The sequence below is a fragment of the Hippocampus guttulatus genome, chromosome 6, assembly GCF_054856545.1.
Source record: "Hippocampus guttulatus isolate MCC_2025c chromosome 6, RoL_Hgut_1.0, whole genome shotgun sequence".
Taxonomy (NCBI): Eukaryota; Metazoa; Chordata; class Actinopteri; order Syngnathiformes; family Syngnathidae; genus Hippocampus; species Hippocampus guttulatus.
The window spans coordinates 14,384,493-14,407,616 of NC_141266.1; the positions used below are offsets into that span (position 1 = coordinate 14,384,493).

Below are 23,124 nucleotides of genomic sequence, written 5' to 3' on the forward strand. Positions count from 1 at the left end.
CTTTGTTTACAGGGAAGGTGACGCTGAACTCGGATCTGCTGCACTTAGTTCATGATTAATTGCTGCAAGTATGTTATATTGACATGTTTGAACACTAGGTTTACGCCCCCCGTCATCACCCTTTGACAAAAGCACGTCTCCTCTCGATGTGCGTTCCAAAACAAAGAGGTAGAAACCACACGAGTGGTATTGTTTGCATTTATAAGATTTCCTTTTTAGAGTACATAACGCGCGCGCGCGTGTGTGTACGTTGTGTCTCTTTACAGGCGTGAATGGGTTGTGAGGCGCGCCAATCAAGCGGCGCCCTCGCACATAAGAGTAATTTGACCGATTTACACAGCATCGCGTGCGAACGCACCGCTTGTCGTGACAGCGGGACAGATGCTTCTCAGGCAAAGGCTGCCTTCAGTGCGGGGAGCGTGGACGCGTCACGGCGCATGCTCTCCTACGTCTCTGGCCGGCGGAGGATGAGGAGAACGGTGTCCCGCTCAACAACGGTAAGTCAAACTATGACAATGTTGACTCAAAGCAGCAGGTGTTGTGTTTGGGTTCGTGTTTTTGTGTGTGTGTCTGTGCGTGCCCGTGTGTGTGTGTGTAGATCAAGTGGGTTTGTGCGCTGGTTGTGGAGTGTGCGTGCCGGGCTGTGCGTGACGCCGGGCCAACAGACGTCAGTTTGAGTGGGTGATGGAGTGTGAGGGAGGCACGCAAGGGCTCAAGCTCAGGCTACTTGCTAGTGTTGCTATGTTGGAGCGCTTGTATTTGTCACCTATTCAGTTTTGCATTGACGGTTAGTACATGCCAGTTTGCTCACTAATATTTTATTGCTATTGTAGAACATATGGCTGCTTCTTTGTGCACGACTGACAGTGCGTTGTACAAATAATTTCATTGAAATGAACGCTGACTGTTACTCATACCTGTCAACTTTTCGGAGAGCCAACCTGTATAAACTACCAAAAAAATCCTTATAAAGAGCAAAAAAATCCTTATAACATACCAAAGCATTTTATGTCAAAATAACGGCACAGAAAAAAACCCACGAAATTTTCAATGATATTTATTGTAGATCTCCATAGTACAATGTCTGGTTAATGTGTGTGTGTGTGTGGGGGGGGGGGACGACAAAAAACGGAAATTTTCAGAATCCGTATGATTTGTGCGATACGGCCATATACGTAAGATTCACCACAAAATCCGTATGAACTATGGCTAAACCGTATGAGTTGAAAGGTATGGTTACTCGTGTAAATCTTCTGATGGGGAGCGTTTCTTTACACAGTCGCGTATTGTGCAACATGATCCCCCAAGCGTTCACCTCAAATTAGTAGTTTGTTTCGAAACTTACTGAAACTTATAATTTATTACAATATTGACAATGCGGTAACCACACTAATGGCAAATTACAATCATGTTTTGCATATCTTTCCAATAGCATCCAGACAGATACATGGTGTAAATAAATAGAACAAATGCACCTTAAAGTAATAGCGAGATTCACGAGGACGCTTTTTAGTAACTATATATTTTATTATACTTTTATGGATTTATTGGCATCTTGCTGTTTGCCTTATATATCTTACTTGTCTGTGCCTAGACTAGAAATAAATAAAGCTGATTAAAATATGCATCATAGCATGGTAAACGTGTTTGACATTGACTATATATATTAGAGCTGTCAAACGATTAAAATATTTAATCTAATTAAAAATGCAACTGTCATAATTAACTCAAATGAACTAAAAATTAATCGGGAACAGCAGTCAGGCTATGTTGATTCTGTTGGTCCTTCTTGCTCGGAAGTCTCTACGGTTTTGTGTTGACATCATTTCGGATGACTACACTTGGTTAGATGACAACACTGGAGACGTTTTATTTTCAGCTAGGTCGCTACCACTGCACCGCTGAACTCTTGACGTGCCTCAGAGGCGCACGCCGCTGTCAGACGAACACAGAGAAGCTCCACCCGCTTTATTTATATGGCCACGGAACACTGTAACCTTCCACACAAAATAGTTCCAAATAAGTAACGATCGCATCAGTGGCATATATCGTATTCGACAGGCTACCTGCTCTTTATTCACCAGAGGCTCATCAACCTAGTCTCTTATTTGTCTCCCAAAACAGTGTCTTCTCCGCTACGTACAATCTCTGTACACAGCTTGTAATGGAGGCTCTCGCTGGCAATCCGTAGTGGAGTCGTTCGAAGCAATGCGAACGATTTCAGCTTGAGTCGAGCTGTGGACAATGTTGACAGGCATACATTTAGCTATGGCTTCAGCAAATTTGTTCTTCGTCGTGTTATCCATTTTCTTCACTTTGAAATGATCCACAGGTGTCTGTCTTAGACGAGGGGGCAGAGTACTCACATCAGCTGTGTGCTTGGCCATTATGTGGTATTTCAGACTAGACGTGCTATGATGATAGCTCAGTTTCCTACTGCAAAACATCCAGGTAACTCTGGTCTTGTCAGTGGAACTATCTGGCAACTTTTTAAAAGTAAACTTTCCATTCATAAACTCTTTAAGTATCCGTTTTTGGTGTCTCGCGCTGCGTGGCTGGCAAAACAGACATGGCGTGGACTTCTGCAGCGCGCTTGTTTTGTTTCTGGTTTATTTATAGAGCAACGTAACATCTGCTGTGACGTGTGCCGCGTTAATCTCGTGAGAAAAAAATTAATCCCGTTAAAATTCATTTAAATTAATGGCAATAACAGCTCTAATATATATATATATATATATATATATACACACACACACACAACAGAGTACCTTGATTGGTATTATGAACAATATTTTCTTGTGGCATTTGATTCTCTAATCTTTCGTAAAAGTTTCACAATTCAAGATTGAACCCCACAAGTGTTATAATACATTAAACGACCCCCTCCATTTTTAAATATTTTCTTATTACCGCTATATTTATCCTAATAAGTATAGAACTATATGATTATTTTTCAACATTGTGATGAGCTGTTGATATGACATGGTCCCACTGCCCTATTGTGAGGAGAGTGCCATCAATTTTGAATCAGTTCAAGTGACCAGTATGCATTCTTGACCTTTAAGAACGATGTTATGCTGTATATATGACAGGTTACTTTCGCCTGTTGATTGCCATGTTGCTGTTTCACTGTTGAATAATACAGCTCCTTTCTTCCAGTACAAATTTTAGCTTAGTGTTAGGCTTCTCATGTGTACATTACCTTAATGCATAGCCTTGTTTTGTACAGTGAAACCAGACCATCTCATGTCTGGATTATTCCATTTTAAGACCAGTATGGGTTCATTTTCTGTGGCAGTTGCATGTCAGACATCACGGCTTGGGGGAGAAGCTTTCATTGACGTGTGTGCGTGCGTGAAAATAGCGTCTGTGTACTGTTGTTAACATGCGTGGCTGGGCCTCTGTGCGTGCAGCTCTGTGAGGAGGGGTGCTGAGGTCATTGTGTCTGCAGGGGATCTCATGATGGAGAAGGAAGAGGAGGAGGGGTCCAGTGGCAATAACCATAAGGCTCAAGTCATCCTGCACCTGCAGCCCATCTTGCATGGGTAAATACTATAGATGTTGGAATAAAGACAATGCATATACATAAATTAAATCATATGCACTTGGCATCCACTTAGCAAGATTCAATGGTCTCATACATGTTACATAATATTTCACAATGCTAGCAATGAATCGTAATATCAACCTGACTGTACACACGTGGACGAAATTGTTGGTACCCCTCTGCTCATGGGGGGGAAAAAAAGCCCACACTGGTCACATAAATTACTTTACTGTGACAAAAGTAATTATAGAAAATTCGTTACATTTGAAACATTGAAAATCTGACATCGCTTTTGAATTGTTGATCAACAGAGTTACTTAAAAAAACAAATTCATGAAACAGGCCTGGACACAAATGATGGTACTTAGACTCGAAAAGATGGACCATAATTTGACCATAGGGGCATGTTCAACCAAGGTATGTCCTCTAATTAGCATCACAGGTATCTACAAACTTGTAATCAGTCACTCGGTCTAGGGTAACCAGTAGCCACTTTGCTGCTTGGTGACATGGTGCGTATCACACTAAATGTGGACAGGAGGCAGTGAAAGACAGAAATGTCTCAGGAGATTAGAAATAAAATTATGGACAAGAACGTTTAAGGTGAAGACTATAAGACCAGTGGGGTTTATGTTCCTACACTGGTAGGAATTTTATACAATTGATCATTTAAAAATGAGAATGACTTACAGGGATGGTCCTGCATTTTGATATTTCTTTTTGCTGCTTTATTAAATCGTGGTTAATATTTTTGTGAGAAACATTAAAAGGGAAGTCAACCCCAACATGTTATTGACAAGAATATGTTCTATGCAGCCCCGCTAGTCTAAACATGGCCTTCGGATTCATATTGCGTTTGTGAAATTCGAGTTTTTTTTTTCTGTCCATCTCAGTGGGAGATCATTTTGCCACTTGCTGACCACCTGAGCAACTGTGATCTCCTTTTCAGTCGACATCAAGTGGTAAAATAGCTGCCCCCTGAGATGGACAAAAGCGGGTGGATTTTGCTGCTTAACTCATGTTCTACAAACACCATATTAATCAGATTGCCTTATGTAGACTAGTGGAACATTGAACAAATTATTGTGAAAGTAAAATTTGGGGTTGACTTCCACTTTAACATGACCAGCGTCCTCTCATAGAATACCTTACATTTTATTATTAATAATGTATAATTCAAGGTAATTTGACCGTAGTTGTTATCCCATAAGGGTTTATCAAAGTGCACAAATCAGTACTGAAGAAGAAGCTCTCCATTTCAAAAGGTTAGTAGCCTCTGATTTAAAGTCTTGAAAGAACCCAACAAGCATGTTTTTTGGAATGTAGGAGGAAGTGGGAATATGCGGAGAAAGTCTAGGCAAGCATGGCAGAAAATGCCAACTCCATATCACAGACCCACAGCTGAGATTGGAACCCAAAGTCAAAAGACTGTCAGACAAAAATGCTGTTCGTTTAAGGTCAACTAGCCAAAACACAATTTGGTATGGTACTAGTTTTTTGTATGTGACAATCTGTTGCCCTCTGCAGGGCAAATTATGACATTGCAGATACGAGCAGCACGGTCTTGGCCGTCGAGACTCAACATGGTAAGTTAGAGGCACTGTGCCCTCAGTAATTTCTTGTCTAGCGTAAAACTGTGAAATTTGCAATGTCCCACAGATTTTGACTTGGCTACTTTATCGTCGTAGATGACAGTAAGTCAGAGGGTGAGAGCGTGGAGTATGGCTATCCAATTACTTGCGGAGAAAGTAGAGCAGTTTTACTCTTTAAGAAGTTTGTGTGTCCCGGAATCAACGTTCGATGCGTTAAGGTAAGTGGATGAATGCCGTCATGTCGGGTTCATTCTTGGCATGTATGTCTTTGCTTGTTTGTTTATAAGCACACGCTGTCGACTTGTTTTTGCAGTTTAATGACCAGCTTATCAGTCCTAAGCAGTTTGTACACCTGGCAGGCAAAGCCACCCTCAAGGACTGGAAAAGGGCCATCAGACTAGGCGGGGTTATGCTCAGGTAGACTTTTTATTTTTTCAAATTGTTGTTTCTGTGTGTGTGTGTTTTAATGACTGACAGGGGATAAGATTAGAAAACCTTTATTAGTCTCACAATGGAGAAATTCCATTGGTTTGCTGTTCGAATTATCAGCCTTTAGTTTATTCGTCTCAATACTTACTGCACTGCAAAATAAATGAAAATGACGCAATGGAAAATATTATTGCAATGAACGAACATGAAGGTTAAAAAAAATAAACTTATTAGCAAGTATACTTAGAAGGCAGGGGTGGGAAAAAAAGTTAATCGACAAGGCTCATTTGTTCTGGGAGTAATTTTATGGTCTAATGACACAAATGAAACTTCTCGAAATGATGGAATTGGGTAATTTTGTTTGACAATTTAAAGAATGACCGAATGGGAGAAGATCCTTTACCATGCATACAAAATGATGACCAAAATGCGCCGACTGGCCAAGTCGGTGAAACCCTCTCGCTGGTGTGGGCAAACAGGCTACATTTGATTTTTAACAGGGAACGATAGACCGCATCATTTGCTAAAGTAGGTAAAAAAATAAAATAAATTAAATCTATGATTTGTAATACATTTCATTAGAATGAATCAAGCGGCCCGGTAGTCCAGTGGTTAGCACGTCGACTTCACAGTACAGAGGTAACGGGTTCAATTCCAGCTCCGGCCTCCCTGTGTGGAGTTTGCATGTTCTCCCCAGGCCTGCGTGGGTTTTCTCAGGGTGCTCCGGTTTCCTCCCACGTTCCAAAAACAGGCATGGCAGGCTGATTGAACACACTAAAAATTGTCCCTCGGTGTGAGTGTGAGCGCGCATGGTTGTTCGTCTCTGTGTGCCCTGCGATTGGCTGGCAACCGGTTCAGGGTGTCCCCCGCCTACTGCCCGAAGACAGCTGGGATAGGCACCAGCATCCCCCGCGACCCTAGTGAGGATTAAGCGGTTCGGAAAATGGATGGATGGATGGATAGAATGAATCACTCAATCATTTCAGAGACTAGATAGAAAACGTTAAATGTACATTTGATTTTCAAAAGTTATTATTTGCAATAAATCAAACAATCAGCCAGTTATTTAATGAGAGAAACAAGTACAAAATACATTCGAAATGAAAAAACATATTTTTGCTGAATTAATTTTAGGTAAAACAACTATAAATGAATAATATTGCATCATGAGTAACTAATGCAATAATTGTTTACTTGCACGACGATAGTGAGGGTTCAATTCCCACTGCAGTGACAGCGTAAATGCGAGTGTTAATTTGACTGAGTGTTAATTTGCCTTTTGTCTGTCTGTATGTGTCCTGTGATTGTTTGATAACCATCTCACCCGCAACAATTAATAGGATAAGCCAAAGAGAAAATGGATGGATGGATGGCTGCTAGATTTTGTCCCATCCTTACCTGACTTGAGTGCAGTGCAGTTCAACGTACGACATCTACATTGTGTGTGGTTTCCAAGCAACATCAAACAGGTGGCAGGCTCAAATAACAAGCAAACAAACTGCACAGAGTATTGCTTTTCGCCACTTTATCATGTTTACCCTTGTTCCGAGGAGTATCCGTGAGTCAATACTCCAAGGCAATATCTGTTGTTTTCATCTTTTATCCCACAGACCCCCCTCATCCCCATGTTTGAGAAAGTATCGTGATCGCCGCGAACACACAGCCCTTAGCACCTGTGCAATATCACAGCGTTTGGGTCAACCTTCTCCTTTCTCGCGCAGAAAAATGATGGACTCCGGCCAGATAGACTTCTACCAGCATGACGCGGTGTGCAGTAACACGTGCCGCAGCACGAAATTTGACATGCTGATCAACAACTCGCAGCTTCCTCTGGGGACGTCCTTGCAGGCCAACCCCTCGTCTCTGGCTCTTGAATCTCTCGGAGGGCAGGTGCTTCCCGTGACAGGTACACGATTCCCAACCGCTGTGCCATGACTCATTAGTGCGTTGTGAGAGAAAATCCGGCGTGTGGCAAATGCCACAATTTCACATAATTTTTCAGAAAATCGTCACTTTATTTACTACAATTAATGTATCGTTTTCCTGTATCTATGTCAGTTATGTATAGTTACAAGCAGAAGAAAAAAAAAACGATGCTCTGGCACTAGATCGACAGACCGTGCAATTAGTCTGTTCCCATTCAAACAACAGAGTAACAGTTTTGTCGTCAACTACATGCGAGATTTCATTTTAAGTTATTTCGTGGGCAAATTAGGACAAGATAATCATTATTTCAGTATATCACCATGAGCGGGTGGAGACCTCCTACAGCACAGGTGTGAAACTCAAGGCCCGGGGACCGCGGGTCACATCATTTTATGTGACCCGTGGAAGCAAATCATGTGTCAACTTGCATGATGCTTGGTAAAATCTGTACCCAAATTTCTAACTGTCATGTCTAATAAGTAATGTTGAGATTTTGCAAGATTTTATTTAATTTTTTTACTCTTTCTACAGTAACTTGAACAGACTATTAGCTTTGATCTCTGATTTTAGAATGAATCATCCATTAATTTGTTGTGTACCGGTGTTTGTCATAACACGATGACATGGTTAAACATTGACTTTGTTTCAGCATCATGACGGCTCTCTGAGGGAAGCCGTAACTAGAAAGTGGCTCACGACAAAAATCAGTTTGACACCCCTTAGACCAGGGGTCGGCAACCCAAAATGTTGAAAGAGCCATATAGGACAAAAAACCCCAAAAAACAAATATGTCTGGAGCCGCAAAAAAAATAAAAGCCTTCTATAAAACTTGCAATAAAGGAAACACATGCTGTATGTATGTAGGAGACTGGACTGTCTCAGAATTGTTTATGTTATTCACTCCTTTGTTGTGTGTTCACAAACGCCCCCATAGAATTTATTTTGTGATTTCCTCGCTTGATTTTTTGTTTTGGTGCATTATTTTCGCTTTTCTTAGTGTCAGTGAAGTGATCATTAATTTCCATTTTTCGGAGGCTGTCTTTGAACGCCTCGAGTCGAACGAGAAGAGAGAAGGCACGGAGTCGGACGCAGACGTGTCTGTGTTTGTCGAGACTGTTAAAAGCATAAAGTGTACGTTTTAAGAAACCGACACCACAGCTCTCCTTTTTCGGAGCTGCAACATGTATCTATATCGATTTGAGCTATATTAGCCTACTATCAAAATTATTTTCCATTTTCAAACATTTTTTATAAAGCTCCAGGGAGCCACTAGATGTCACTAAAGAGCCGCATGCGGCTCTGGAGCTGCGTTTTGCCGACCCCCGCCTTAGACCTACAGCATATCAATTTTTTTTCCACAAATCAATTCTATTGTCAGTCCTCACATGAGTGTTGTTTTTATAAATCATCAACAAAAAAGTATTGCAAGTGTTGAAAATACCTTATGGTACATACGATACACTGTTTTAATATTTAATCCTTTCAGGGACAGCGGTTACCACAGTGGACAGCTTATCATGTTATCAGGTTACAGGATGCATGGAAGGGTTAATATATGTATTAATATGCATTGATATAATATATATGTGTGTATATAGATACATATGTATAACATTTCACACACACAAACTGTACTGTTCTGTGAGTTATTTGTCATGGAAAATATGTGCATTGGCGCAATAAAGATTGGGAAACGCTGCCCGAGTAGTTGGCCACTTCCAATTTGCTGCATTCTATCGCTCATGTTTCCCCCTTTGGCGTGTTGTTCCATAAAGATGCTCACAGACGCTCCCTGGATTTAAATTATCTGTCTCGAGATAATGAAATACTTTGAAAGCTGAAAAAAAAAAATGGGATTGGTGCATCGGTCTTTCCTCAGCCTTATCACTATTATAAAGGAACCTCAAACCAAATGCCCCTTAGGTTGTGAAGTTTGCAATTAGACCGACAGTTTCGGGTCCAAAATACATCTCAGCTCTTTCTCTTTCTTGCACAAAGCATCAGCTGCCGTCACACCACCGCCATCCTCGGCGGTCAGGATATATGACTCAAGATCGCTGAATTTATTGCAAACTAGTGGATGCTGGCCGACTTCTGAGTTCAAATTTCAAAGTGTTTTGTTATCCAAGCACGGTGAATTCATTTGTTCCAGTCTCACTATCATAAATGTATTATTTACTTAATTAAATGTACAAAGCAATATTTGGAATTATATTTTACCATTACTCACTGTCAAATACTGTATAGTGCGGAGTTGACCTTGCAACACAAAGTAAAACTAAAAGTGGAGGGGAAGCATGATGACATTTGCCGAGATACTGCGTTTTGTAAGTACTACTACCACTTCAAGGAGTCTTGCATTTTTGTTCACAATATAACCCTTTCAGGGACAGCGGTTACTACAGTGGACAGTTTAACGTGGTATCAAGTTACAGGGTGCATTCATTCATTCATTTTCCGATCCGCTTCATCCCCAAAAGTGTGCGGGGGGTGCTGGAGCCGATCCCAGCTGTCTTCGGGCAGTAGGCAGGGGACACCCTGAACCAGTTGCCAGCCAATCGCAGGGCACATAGAGATGAACAACCATCTGCGCTCACACTCACACCTAGGGACAATTTAGAGTGTTCAATCAGCCTGCCATACATGTTTTTGGAATGTGGGAGGAAACTGGAGTACCCGGAGGAAACCCACGCAGGCCCGCGGAGAACATGCAAACTCCACACATGAAGGTCGGAGCCGGGATTGAACCCCACGACCTCTGCACTGAGAGGTCAACGCGCTAACCACTGGATCACTGGGCCGCCCTTTAAATATTGTATATTCATAAATAAAATGAATCGCTTGTCAAATAGCGTATTTCTCATGTGGTTTTGAGCCGGCAGTTGCTTTCATATCTTGCCGTTCCATTCTATTAGTCTGATTTTGCTTCATTCTTTGTGTTTGATCCCCCTCTCGTTTCAGGAGAGTCTCTGCATGATGCATCTGACTTGGAGGAAGCCTTGGAAGATAAATTTGGTGGAGAGTGGAGCTCCACGCAGCTCACCACAGCCAATGGACATGCAAAGAGGAAAAGGAGTGAAACGTCTGGTAAATCAAATGCACAGTTTTCGTTTGAGCCAAGCTGAAATTTAAATGCAAGCAATCCCGGCTTCTCCATTTGTAGAGCTGGAAGAAAAGATGCTTTTTATATCTGGCGAGCAGACTGCTATTTTTTTTCTGCTTTATCTGTGTATGCGTTTGAGGTTCATCAGAATTCAGGGCAATATTTGCGAGTAAAGTCAGAAATGAATATTTTTAAGAGTGTCGATCCTTCTGGGAGGAAACAAAGGATCAATGAGATACCCTGAATGTGGCATGTAAACTATATATATCGTCTTAGCTGCGTTGAAGAAAACTTTAGCCTCAGAAGAAGTTTGCAGTCTAACGACAGCTATTTTTGATCGGAGAAGCTTGAAAAATATAACAATTATCGCTCAACAGTTCAGGAAGTCAGTAGATTTTTGAATCATGAGCATGTTGCAGTCAAAATTTCATTCCATAAATAAGTGACTTCACTCAGAAGAGTTGGACCATTTTTACCCATTTTCTTGAACATAAGACTTTAATCCTGGAATAGTACTTCTTTTGTTTTAAAAGACAAAAACTGTGTTGCATGCATGCAGGGAAGTCAGATATACAGTAGTTGATGATACATCACAATCAAAGCTTTTAATTGGCCCAAAGCTAATGTGGAGAGGTGAAATTGTTTTACTATGTTTGTTTTATTGGCACAGCAGTCTCCAAACTGTTTTTTTTTTTTAAATATTAGACGACATAATTTATTGCGGGCGGCCCGGTAGTCCAGTGGTTAGCACGTCGGCTTCACAGTGCAGAGGTACCGGGTTCGATTCCAGCTCCGGCCTCCCTGTGTGGAGTTTGCATGTTCTCCCCGGGCCTGCGTGGGTTTTCTCCGGGTGCTCCGGTTTCCTCCCACATTCCAAAAACATGCATGGCAGGCTGATTGATCACTCTAAATTGTCCCGTGGTGTGAGTGTGGGCGTGCGTGGTTGTTCGTCTCTGTGTGCCCTGCGATTGGCTGGCAACTGATTCAGGGTGTCCCCCGCCTACTGCCCGGAGATGGCTGGGATAGGCTCCAGCACCCCCCGCGACCCTAGTGAAGATCAAGCGGTTCGGAAAATGGATGGATGGATAATTTATTGCTACCATTAATTATTTTGTTGTGTACCAAGCTGAGGTTTATGGACCCCTGGGAGTCTGGGGGGCCTTAGTTTGAGAACCCCGATCTAAGGATGCTTCTATTGTTTTCTCTTGTTCGCTGTTATTGTTGATATTTACTGACATGCAGCATGAGAATGCATGACAAATGTGATTCTGCCTCGTTTTTGTTTGTGTCTAGATGGCGTATTAAACTTGTGGAAGGGTGTGGCTGAATGTGGGCTGATGAGAGAGGTCTTGTCTGGTCTTCAGGCTCACCTATTGACCACTCTGAAAGGAGTGGAGGTTCGCAACGAGAAGGCTGAGTTACAGGATACTGGTGAGTTCACACAGTGACAATCTGGGGGAAAAAAAGATTTGCTTTGAGTAGAATATTGAGCAAGTAAATGTTTCATGCAGAATGCCCCTCCAGCGAAATGCGGCCTTCAAACATTCAAGTCTTGCAATGTGGCTGAGGATTTGATGTATTTGTGTTGTTCCAGACGCCATCATTTTGAATTCGCTGTGTGAGATGTTTGGGCTTTTAGACTCTGTGAAACAAGCGCTGGAGCAGCGGCGCAGCCAGAAGGAAAACGACGATGACGCCGATGGCGTTAATGGTGAGGAAGGCAACCTTTACAGCGGTATTACTCACTGTAGAACCACTGATGCCAACCTCTTATTTGTTCTGACTGCTTACCAGTACTTCCTCACTGAAAAACATATTAACCGCAGCTAATATCCATCCAATCATGCAGACAGCTGTGACCACTCCCACAGCGGCTCAACCCTCCCTTTCACTATTCTGCATTACCAATCTTGTTCATGTTCTGAAGAAATGTTGATGTCCTGAACTCTTATTATTAAATGATTAATAATATAATGAATAATATAATTAAATAATAAAGATTGAAGAGATTGGATTCGTAGACAGAGAGGAAGGCCAAAGAGGAGATTCATGGATGCCGTGAGGGAAGACATGCAGTTGGAGTCAGAGTAGAGGATGCAGAGAACAGGAAAAGATGGAAATTAAAGACTCGCTGTGGCAACCCCTGAAAAGGGACAAGCCGAAAGGAGAAGAAGAAGAAGAGATTGGATTAGTGTGGATTGTTATAATTTTTAAAAAATACTTGAACCCCTTTTTGTTGTTGTTGTGGTCGTTTTTTTTTTTTTTTTTTTTTTTGAGGAAAACGTGATGCAATCCAGAAACACCCTTACTCTATCTTCAGGAGCCCCCACTGAAGTCAAATTAGCTTCAAATATTCCAGTGTATGACTTTCGAATCTGTCTCCCTTTAATATAGAGCTGGAGGAGCTGTCAAAGGAAAGAAGGAAGCAAGGGTGTGTTAAAAACACATCCTACAAACACGCATCCCCCAAGCACCTCCGACCCCAACGTCACCAGCTATCCAACAGCCAGCTGTCGTCCACCCTCAGCAACACTGTGATCCAGCCTCTCTCACTCACGTGCTTACCGGAGCCGCCGTACGCTCATCCCAACATCAACCCTCAGCACGTCAGCCACTTCCCCACCCCTAGCGGGTCACGGGGTGGCGGCGTGAAGAGAGAGGAGAGGACGCGGGCGCCCTGCGAGTCGGGCAAACAGGCGAGGGCACACAGGGCGGGACAAGAACTAAAGGTGGAGATGCAGCAAGGTCTTGGACAAAGGGCGTGCAAGCTTCAGACTCAGTTCGGAAGTCAGGCGTTAGATGAGGGAGAGCGCTTGCATGGCTTTGAAAAGGTGGCTCTGGGGAGAAAGGGGTTAAAACATCTTAAAACTAAATGAGAGAATGCTGCAGAATTAAGAGGTACATGACCCCGACATCAAACAGTAAAAGAGTACTTTGTAAACCTGTCTTTGCGACTGCTATCAGAGTTAGTCTTTGGTGACTGTTTTCCCTCGTGGTAGTTCGGGATAGGTAGCAAAATGAAACATTTCTTATGACATTTGTAATTGAAAATACTTTTTGTGAGTCGTTGTATCATTAAGTGTTGGGGTTTATATCATCCCAATTTTTCAACAGTGACTGAACAGCTCACTCAGGCTTATATAAAGGCATAATGTTGCTGCCCAATAAAAAGAACGCATGTATCTCCAAGGTTTGTATTTATTTTTGATCCACATTTCAGACTCTAGATAGCTGTATAGCTAGCTATCTAGCTAGCTAGCTAGCTTAATCACCAGGGCTTGTTGTCATTTTGTAATGATCTTGTCCACCAGAGGGCACCACTAAAAAGTGCAATACAGTACTAGTTTTCCTTCTTTCGATGGTCAGGGGTGTTATTCCGCCTGTGGAGAGAAGATCAAGCACATTGTGAGTTGCGATGAGCGCCAATAAGCCATTTTGCACAAACCAAGCTACAAGATTTTAATACAGTAAATATTCCCACTGACAAAATGTGAAAATAACAAATGCAAAATATATACTTTTATCTAGTATACATTTTGTTTGTATATGATGACTTGATTCAAGAAATATATAAAAGTGTTAAAAAATGTCGCTCCTACTTTTATTATTAGACGGGAGCAGCAATAAACTCCGTGCAGAGGAGGACACTTCTTGATTTCAGCATATACTACGTGATAGTCGGAACTGCGGTTGCTTCAAAGGCTACGTTTTATGAATGTTACTTTCATGCTAATTTACAAGAGGAAAATAATATAAAGGAAGTTGTTCAACCCCCACAAAAGACCCTGTCTGATCAACGAGGTATTTAATAAATCTCTGTTTCAAGGTGCAATCTAAATAGTTTTAAAGGAGCTATTGTGCATCCCCCCGCCCCCACACACACAATTTATAACAGTTCTTAGTTGTTATAATAATGTGTCTGTCATTTGTTTTCCTCAAAATAGCCCAAGGATCAAGAATTATAGCCCACATTACAGATCCTATTTCAAGTTTTTCGTAAATTAGCTTGTTTGAGAGGGTTGCCCGATCTCATTGAAGTGAGTTAGCCCTTATCATGCCCCGCATACTGCTAGGCCATTGGCAAGTATGGATTCTGTTACCTTGACAACTATGCTGCACTTGAGTCTTAAAAAAAAAAAAAAAGTAAGCATTAGTGATATTGTTACCATTGTATTTATGGTTTTGGTACTTTGTTACGATGATGAATTAATAAAAGTGGCACATAGTAACCCACCACTATTGGATGGGAATCAGGCTCAAGCCCTGCTAAATTTTGTTAGCTAGTGTGCAGGCGAGTTTATGTTGCTAAGCACACACTCATTACTTTATCCAACAAACAAAACTCAGTGCAGTTCAGCAAACTCATTTGGTTTGCTACTGTAGTCCAGCGGCTAGACTCTGGCTTGCAGCTGCCAAGTCAATGTGGGGGAGATCATTGATGGTGGGGTGAATGTGCGTAATGAACACTCAACTCTTTCTGTTTAAACAATAGCAAGTCAATTTTCCATCCCTTTAAGTGCTAATATTCGTAGCGATTCATATTGTTGTTTTTTTTTCTTTCCATAGCCGTTGTTATATGCTGTTACTGCAGGGTAAATCAATACTATATCACATCTACAAAGCCGCCCTTTTATTGACCTTTGAGCATGTTTTGCTTGAGGTCACACGCACAAATCATTGTTTCCAAATAGCCTTTTTCTCTACATCTGAAGTCTATGGTTATGTTTTGTTCAGAAATGCCAAAGCTGCTTGATGGACTATGGTAGCCTGGAATTGACTTATTTTGTGGTTATTCATCAGTGCACATCATCTCTTGCACAAATACACGTAATCTCAAGGAAATTATTAAATAGCTGCAAATGAAAAAAAAAAAGCTTGTACCTGTACTGTGTCAGGAGATTACAGCTTTAAACACATCTCGACTTAAACCAATATTTTACTGACCTATGAAGTGAACTGCAGATGAAAACTAAAGTATAAATAATAAATCAGCGTTCATGTTAAATCAAATTTGACAGAAAATAAAGTGGTTTTGAACAAGGCACCGAAATGTAAAATAAATGCGGTAAACATTAAAGCAGCGACATGTGATGCAAACAAGAAGATGAGCCTGTATTTCAATGTTTACCTCAGTTGAAACATTTGTTTTTTTCAGTCCCACACAAAGCAATAATGTCATAGCAAGAAGAACTAAATTATACTTGATATGAGTTCAGGTCGTTAGTTTTTTTTGGGGCGCTGATCACTTTTAACTTATATATATTATATATTACATATTTCATATGTCATGAAAGGACCGGTTATAAAATGACACAGGTATCAGGTATCATTCCTACCAGGGGCTTGCTGGCCATCAGGAATATCGGAAAAATGTGTCGGGTCATGGGTGAGCTGGACTGGGGAAGTCCTCAATTAATCTAAGAAGCATGTTTTATGGAGAGCACGTAACACATGCAAATTCTAGCCTGAGCTGAGAATTTAATTTCTCTCAACCTGTCACTGTGAGGCAGACGTAGTGTGTGTCATGATCCTGTTTTTATGTGTTGCCAGCAGATGGCAGTGGAGGGCTTTTCCTCCAGCATGCACACCTGCTGCCAATTTGATCATCAGGTGAAGCCGAGTATTTAAGAAGTGCCGAGATCCCATGTTTCTTGTTGGACAAGTGGCTTTGTCGCTGCTCTTACTCAACTGTTGTTTTCTAGCCCTCGCGATCTCATCATTGTTGCATTTGTGCTCTAGCCTCTCGCTTTGTAAGTACTGTATTTGTTTTAAATCTTTGATCTTGTTTTTGTGAAATTGGACTTTTGTCATTTTGTTTATATCTTGGACTTTGCTTTTCCTTTCCTTCGCAAGCGCTTTTTGTTAATCTCTCATTTTCCTGGTTCTTTTGACCAGCGATTTTTAGTTTTGATTTTGCCAGTGCGTTTTTGTGTTAAATAAATATTTTTGTACGGCCTTTTGTTTGAGTCTACATTTGTGGGGTCCGATCACCATTCAGTTTTTTCCCGAACTGTGTCAGTATGTGCTATACAATCGGCACTATTACTGTGTATGTAATACTAATGTATATACACTATATAACCACTGTCGTGACCAGAAATTACACTTTAAATTGTTCGTTACATTAGAACCAGTGTTCTAAATAATCCAATGATAGGTTGGGGCCTGAAGAGTATCGATTGGTTTAAATACTGTTGCGGGTGAAGTGGAAGTACAGGTGTCAGCCTGACATGCGTGCTTGAAGCACTCTGTGAAATTCAATAATTTGCAGCGCTCTCCGTCATCCATCATTTGGAGCTAATAACATTCAAGATTGAACAATTGCACTCGCGTCGGACACCCTCAACATGTCTGTTGGCGCCTTTTTAATTGAATTCACGAAGCTAATGTTGACGAGCTGCAACGACATGAGCTTGTGTCCAGCTGGACCCCCGCAGAGCCATGCAAAAATGTGCTCTCTTCTTTGAATAGCTCTTTTATTAAAAAGTCCTCTGTTCACTCGTATCTACTAAAACTCTGCTCAACACAATAATGTTCACTGATAACGGTGAGAAGCTAGATGTGTAAAATCAGGCTTGTTTTGTTATTTGTACCTCACTGATGAACACTAATTGTCACAGAGTGGAGCATTGATGGGACACTGGTTGACTTCCACTTTGAACATATTCATTTACCATCGGAAATAACAGCACCAGAAATAATTGTTTCCAGTGTCACACCATTGCCCCTACAATTTTTTTATATATTTTTTTTTAAGCGGTACAAGCAATGTTTTAAATATAGTTTCCTTATGATTGTAGAAATGTTCCACTTATTGTATGTTAGAATGGTAATAATCTCACCAAATTATATAATTTCCCCTGCATCTGATTATTACATGCTTGATAGCTACAGGATTTTTGAAAATAGTCCAATCAAGAAAAAAAATTCTGACATGCTTTCCGAAGCCACATAACTGGGCGTATTAGGCCCTCAGGCCTTCACTTTAACATCAGTTGCACAACGGCATCTGTTGGTATTGTCTAAAGTAGACCATGAATTTGTATTTTCTAAGGTGGATCTTCATGGACATGGAAAACGCAAATAAAATGCAAAGGCACGTCTGTGTGAGATAAGTGTGAAAGCTTGCACGCCCTTCAGCACATTATGAAAGCTGTGACATCTGAGACCCGTCAAATATTGATACAGACATGTCTATGCCAAAACAGCTCCGCATGTCTTCTATTGAAGCTGGAGAGATGAGAAAGTTGAATGTTTGACCCCTGACCCGTGAAAGGGCCTCCCAAGCGTCCTTGTGTATGTATTAATCATCACAGTTTCCGTTATCACCGTCAAAGTGCATTTTTGTCTCTTTGTGCAATAGGGAAGGGGCCGTGCAAGTGTAGACCATTTATCCTTTCCCTCGAGTTTATTTACATTTTGCTCTGCAGAAGTGCACAAATGTCATTTCTGTCACACATCCTCCAATAAACATGACCAGGTGCGGAAAGAAGAAACATCTTCAAATGCAAATTTGCCGCACACTTGATGACAGACTTGATGTAATTTATGGAGAATTATGCTTGCCACTGGTTATGGGCTGTATGAAAGCATATTTACCTGTCCGTCTTGTGCAAATTCATCCACCGTGACCCATCCATCCATTTTCTATACTGCTCGTCCTCACTCGGATAATGAGTGAGTTAGAGCCTATCTTTCTTTGGTTGTGAGACTGGTACACTAGACAAGTGTGCTCCCGTGTACAAATTCTGTTCATGACAAGTGTAAGCTGTTAAATTAGATAATTACAGTTTTGTACATTTTAAATGGGCGTTCCAGATTCCAGGGACTAGACTATGTGCATTCAAGGTGTAAATAACTGCTTTGATTAATTAATGCTTGAACAACACATGACCATTGTCGTCATCGAGAATCCTGAACCTGAGCTGCGGGCAGCAGGGTAACAGTTGCTGGGGAACCAAGATTAAGTCATCATTTACTTTTCACAGTGATGCTAACAAGGACAAAGAAAAGGAAGAAATGAAAAAGGAAGAGCTAAATGATTTAGTGTTCAAGATTTTTCTTGATGTAATGGAGATGACATTTACTGTATTCAGACTTCCTTTTCATCTACTTAATGGTAACATCACATCCCTCTGAATTTGATTTTGAAAATAAATTTCACTGACACAAGTGTTTTACTGGGAGTTATCATTCAAAAGGTAACAATAGTTTAAAGAGAAAAAAAATCTAAAGTTGTATTTTCACACATTTAGTGCCATAATGTCTACTGATGTGTCCCGGATGAAATGTCACGATGACTGAAGATGCCAATTACATTTTTTTTCTTATTGTTTCATATGACGTTTCCAAGGTTAACAAATACAAATGCCTCTTTGCGTTTTAACTGTTCCCACTTTTTGTGGCTCTTTTAAAGATGGGTCTTCCGTGTCACTCAAGCTGTATTTACTGTTCCTGCCACTGGAGGGAGCCTCATTATGTTGTTGCAATACACCAGAGGGAGCTGTGAATTCAAGTGTCGGGATGCGGCATCCGCTATTCATTCACACAATAGTTGACGGCAGAATGATTGTGTTATTTCTGAGCTACTGTATGTATGACAAGCGTGTTGGTGGAATGATTCATGCCATTGTAGCTGCACAGCTCAGAGGGCAACACACATAGTTGATAAAACGCTAACAATCTGTATGCCTTTACCATTGTGTTTTTTGTAACCATTATGCAAGAAATATATTTCAGTGGGCTGCTATCGTTTGTTCTTTCAGTGGGTTTTCTGCGCCGCAGATACCATTCTTAACCCCCCACTCCCACCCCACACACAAGTTTAGAAATGTTGTTGTTCACATTACATTTGGGTTCATGAACGTTTTGTAAAAAGGACTTCAAGCATGGCTTTTGCAACATGGATGACGTTTACAATTATAAAACCACGACGGCATAAAAAAAGCTCGATTATTTTTTGTTACAATCGTCTTTACCGTTGTTAACCGAATTATCATGAACATGACACATTCCTTTACTTTCACTGATGCAATGTATTTTTTGTTTGTTTTTTTTTTCTTTCCGAACGGTTTGCTGACTGTAAAACTTAGACCTTAAGCCTTAACGCAGGGATGTCAAACTCAGATCCTGGAGGGCCGCTGTCCTGCATGTTTTCCAAGTCTCCCTGTTGCAACACACCTGATTCAAATGAACAGGTTCAATGTCAGGCTTCCGCAGAGCTTGCTGATGATCTGATCATTTGAATCAGGTGTGTTGCAACAGGGAGACTTGGAAAACATGCAGGACAGCGGCCCTCCAGGACCTGAGTTTGACGCCCCTGCTTTAGCGATTTTAAATAACTCAATAATTCTTCATGTATGCTAACGGCATCAACATTTCACCATGACTCAAATATGAACACATCAAGTATGAAGTGGGTGAGCCTGTCTTTCATGGTTGCTGGTATGATTTGCGACAGTCTTGGCCACTTGGTGGCGGCCGACTCCCATCTCTGTGGGCGAGGGCAATGGGAAAACTGGGCTTTTGAGAAGGAAAATCTCTCCCCTCAACTATTTACCCTGACGTCAGTTTGCACAAGTAGCAGTGGGCCGTCTCGCGGCGTGTTCTCCGAAACTGCGTGTCTGTGTCACTGTCAACCAGTGGGGGAATAGATGAGCTCCAACTCTCCGAAACTTCCCCGGGTGAATGCCACGGGACCAATTGAAAACGATCTCTTTGGCGCATTTGAAAGTGGACTAAAGAAACTGCTTGACGATGAACACCTGCGCCTTTTTGTTGCTTCTCACCGTGCAGATCTACGCCGATGGCATCGAGGGGCCGACAGGTAAGACCCGATGTTTGTCCGCGTGTGCTCGACGTAGTTGTAAACTTTGCGCGTGGGGATGAAACTCCACTTAGGGAAAAAGAGAAGCGAGTTCGGCCAGCATGCCACCCAACGCCAACTTTGTGCCCCAGTGCTCCATAGCGCTCGTGTGTCGTTGAACGCCTCTGCCTACGACTTATTGGGACAGTTTGAACCTTTCGAGCTATAAACATAGACATCTGGAAAAAAAATCACTACCAACTTTCTAAAAGTGACAAAAGAACTTTTCGTCAAGACGTTGAATGTTATATGGTGAAGACTGTCTGGCCGAAGCTTCCATTTCCCTAAACAAAGCATCATCTTTTGCTGTGTATCACCGCTCGGTTTGCAAGGTGCTTCTTATTCACAGGAAAAAAAGATCTAAAAGTTTAATTTCACCGCAGTCTGTAAGGTCTGATAAACAGTTATTATCCCCGGAGTGCCATTTAAAGACTAAAAGCAGCAGTTATTGCTCTTGTTGCTTTTTAGGTGCTGTTTCTCCTATTTATCGCCAATGGAAATGTGTTATCCCTGTAAAGTCTCGTGTTGTGCTTTATAATATGTTGTTTAGAGCTCAGTGTCCAAGCCAGGCAATTTGTGAAATATTGCCCTGACTGTTTGCTATTGTGCTTGGAATATTTCTCTGAGAGGAAAAAAACCCATTTGCATCAACATCGTACGAAAAACACCTATTGGATGATTGTGGGTATAGAATCATACATGTGCCATTTTTACAAGACTCTTTCTATCGAATCATGCATGACTGAATTAAACAATTTTATATTTATACGTATCTATTTTTAGAGTATATTGCACATAACCATTCTGTCGTGCTGTTGTCAACGGCAAACTACTGCACCTTGTTTGCTATTTTAGGACATTTCTATTCAAGTTATAGATCTTTTTCAACTTCATGTGTTGACATATTTCAAAGGTGGTCAGGTATTGTTGGTGTTGTCCAAGAGTGATTGAGTTTGGGTTTCTCAAACTTAAGGATAGGACCCAAATTGGGTCGTGGGTCTTTTTTTTTTTTTTTTTTTTTAAATTGGGTCGCAGATTGTCTGAGGAAAATGCTGTAAGCTTGGGTCACCATATGTTGGTTTTCAAAAAGGGGACGCGAGAGGGGGGCACTATATGTGTGCACGTTGTTGTTTTTTGATATACGTGTGTGTGTGTGTGTGTGTGACACGATTTCTTGTTTTTGTTGGTAACTTACCTCGATAATAGATGTGGAAAAACATTTTGATTGTAATAGGTGTGTCTTGAGACTGTGTTGCCGCCGGTCAAGTGTGATATCCAACAACAAAACAAATATTTTTGATTGGGTTTGGTTAATTACCCAGTGGGGGCTGCGCGCAAGCACCATTCATTTACAAAACTAGACGCGTTGTGCATACTCCGGAGGAAATCTCAGTCTCCGATAACACCACAAAAAGCACGGAAAAGTCGCCAAGTTGGCAACACCGAATAGTCGCTTACTTTGTTACAAAACAAGCAGTGCTCAGTTTTTGCATGAGATGGAACAGACCCCCCAAAAAGGAGTGATTTCAACCAGAGTTGATATGAAGCGTGGGTTATCGCGAGAAGCAAAAATCTGCAGGTAGTTGACCGGTAGTTAAAATGGTGGCAAAGCACGACTGTGACTAAATAAAACACCTACACTCACCTCTTTATCCTTTTTTTTTGTTCCCAATATGCCACTTGACTGCACCAAAGCAACACTATTGTTGCTTTGTTCTAAACACAAAACAGCAAATAGGTGAGATGCAACGACTAATGGAGGACAGATTCCAAGTCAAAATCTGTCAAACTGCAAATAAATAGGAATTCACTGTATTTCTTTATCCTTTGTATATTTTGATTGCCAGAAGCCAGATACCTATTATTTGGACATTTCAGAACGGTTTTAAATTTTGAATAAAAAGGGACACTTTGTGTCTTTTTAAAAGTCTGCAATCATTTCAAATTGCGGAAGATCCAATGGAACTTTTCACTACCTTTTCAAAAATGGTCAAAAACTTTTCAAGAAAATAACACTGAAAAAAGACACCCTTGGAGAGATTAAGCAGAGTAACGCTCGAATCATCGTCACGTGAGATTGTCTAATGATGGCACAATCACCATTTTGACAAGGCTCGATTTAAGGAGAACAGCATCTCTGGGCAAGTACGTAATCCCTGAACATTTGCGACCTTGAACGCTGATGTGAACGCGCCAATAGTCACAGTTGTTCGCCCCTCAGTGGGATCGGGGCTTTACCAAAATGTACATGACATTGTTGTTGTTTTTGTTTGTTTACTGGTGTGTTGCAATCTTGCCGCCTGCACTTTTGCCACCCCATTAGCTGCAGCCTACGTGGCCCCTCCCAACCGCCCTATTAACTTCCTCTCCGCGAATCCTGCTCCGATTGGCTTCCATATCCTCACTCCGCGAAATCAAGGAGTGTGAGTGCAACCTTGACTCCCACACTCCAGTGGGCGTCTCATTTGATTAACACGGTGTTGCATGAGGACCACACCTTCACCTTGGATGCTGACTCACCGTTGAGCCTCGGCACTCCGTTGGGGATTGTTCGCCTTTTTTTCCACTCGATCAAATCCATGTTTTCCATAACTCCTGCTTGCTGCACTTGGTCACACCTGTCAGCGCGGTGGAAGATAAATTATCAGCAGCCTTTGAAAGA

At 41.4% G+C, this 23,124-nt stretch overlaps 2 protein-coding genes across 5 annotated transcripts in view; both read left to right on the top strand.

Moving 5' to 3' along the window:
- The first annotated feature begins 4 nt into the window (after positions 1-4).
- LOC147203655 (glucocorticoid modulatory element-binding protein 1-like) lies at positions 5-13,786 on the top strand. Of its 2 annotated transcripts, none has more exons than XM_086112766.1 (11): positions 5-168; positions 267-497; positions 3,414-3,545; positions 5,075-5,133; positions 5,236-5,357; positions 5,453-5,556; positions 7,290-7,474; positions 10,456-10,581; positions 11,891-12,028; positions 12,192-12,308; positions 12,992-13,786. In XM_086112766.1, exons 3-11 carry the CDS (start codon positions 3,460-3,462, stop codon positions 13,471-13,473), a joined length of 1,419 nt encoding a protein of 472 aa, XP_085968892.1. In that variant the 5' UTR covers positions 5-168; positions 267-497; positions 3,414-3,459; the 3' UTR covers positions 13,474-13,786. The 2 variants fall into 2 exon arrangements, with proteins under 2 accessions (XP_085968892.1, XP_085968893.1); XM_086112767.1 differs by having other exon boundaries at positions 3,452-3,545.
- Positions 13,787-20,165: 6,379 nt separating this feature from the next.
- ptprub (protein tyrosine phosphatase receptor type Ub) overlaps positions 20,166-23,124 on the top strand; it is a 176,419-nt gene continuing 173,460 nt past the window's right edge. For 2 of the 3 annotated variants that reach the window (XM_086113143.1, XM_086113145.1), the window contains exon 1: positions 20,166-20,423. In XM_086113143.1, coding sequence (XP_085969269.1) covers positions 20,354-20,423 — 70 coding nt within the window. In that variant the 5' untranslated portion in view covers positions 20,166-20,353. The remainder of the gene's footprint in view (positions 20,424-23,124) is intronic. The other variant, XM_086113144.1, reaches the window with a different exon arrangement.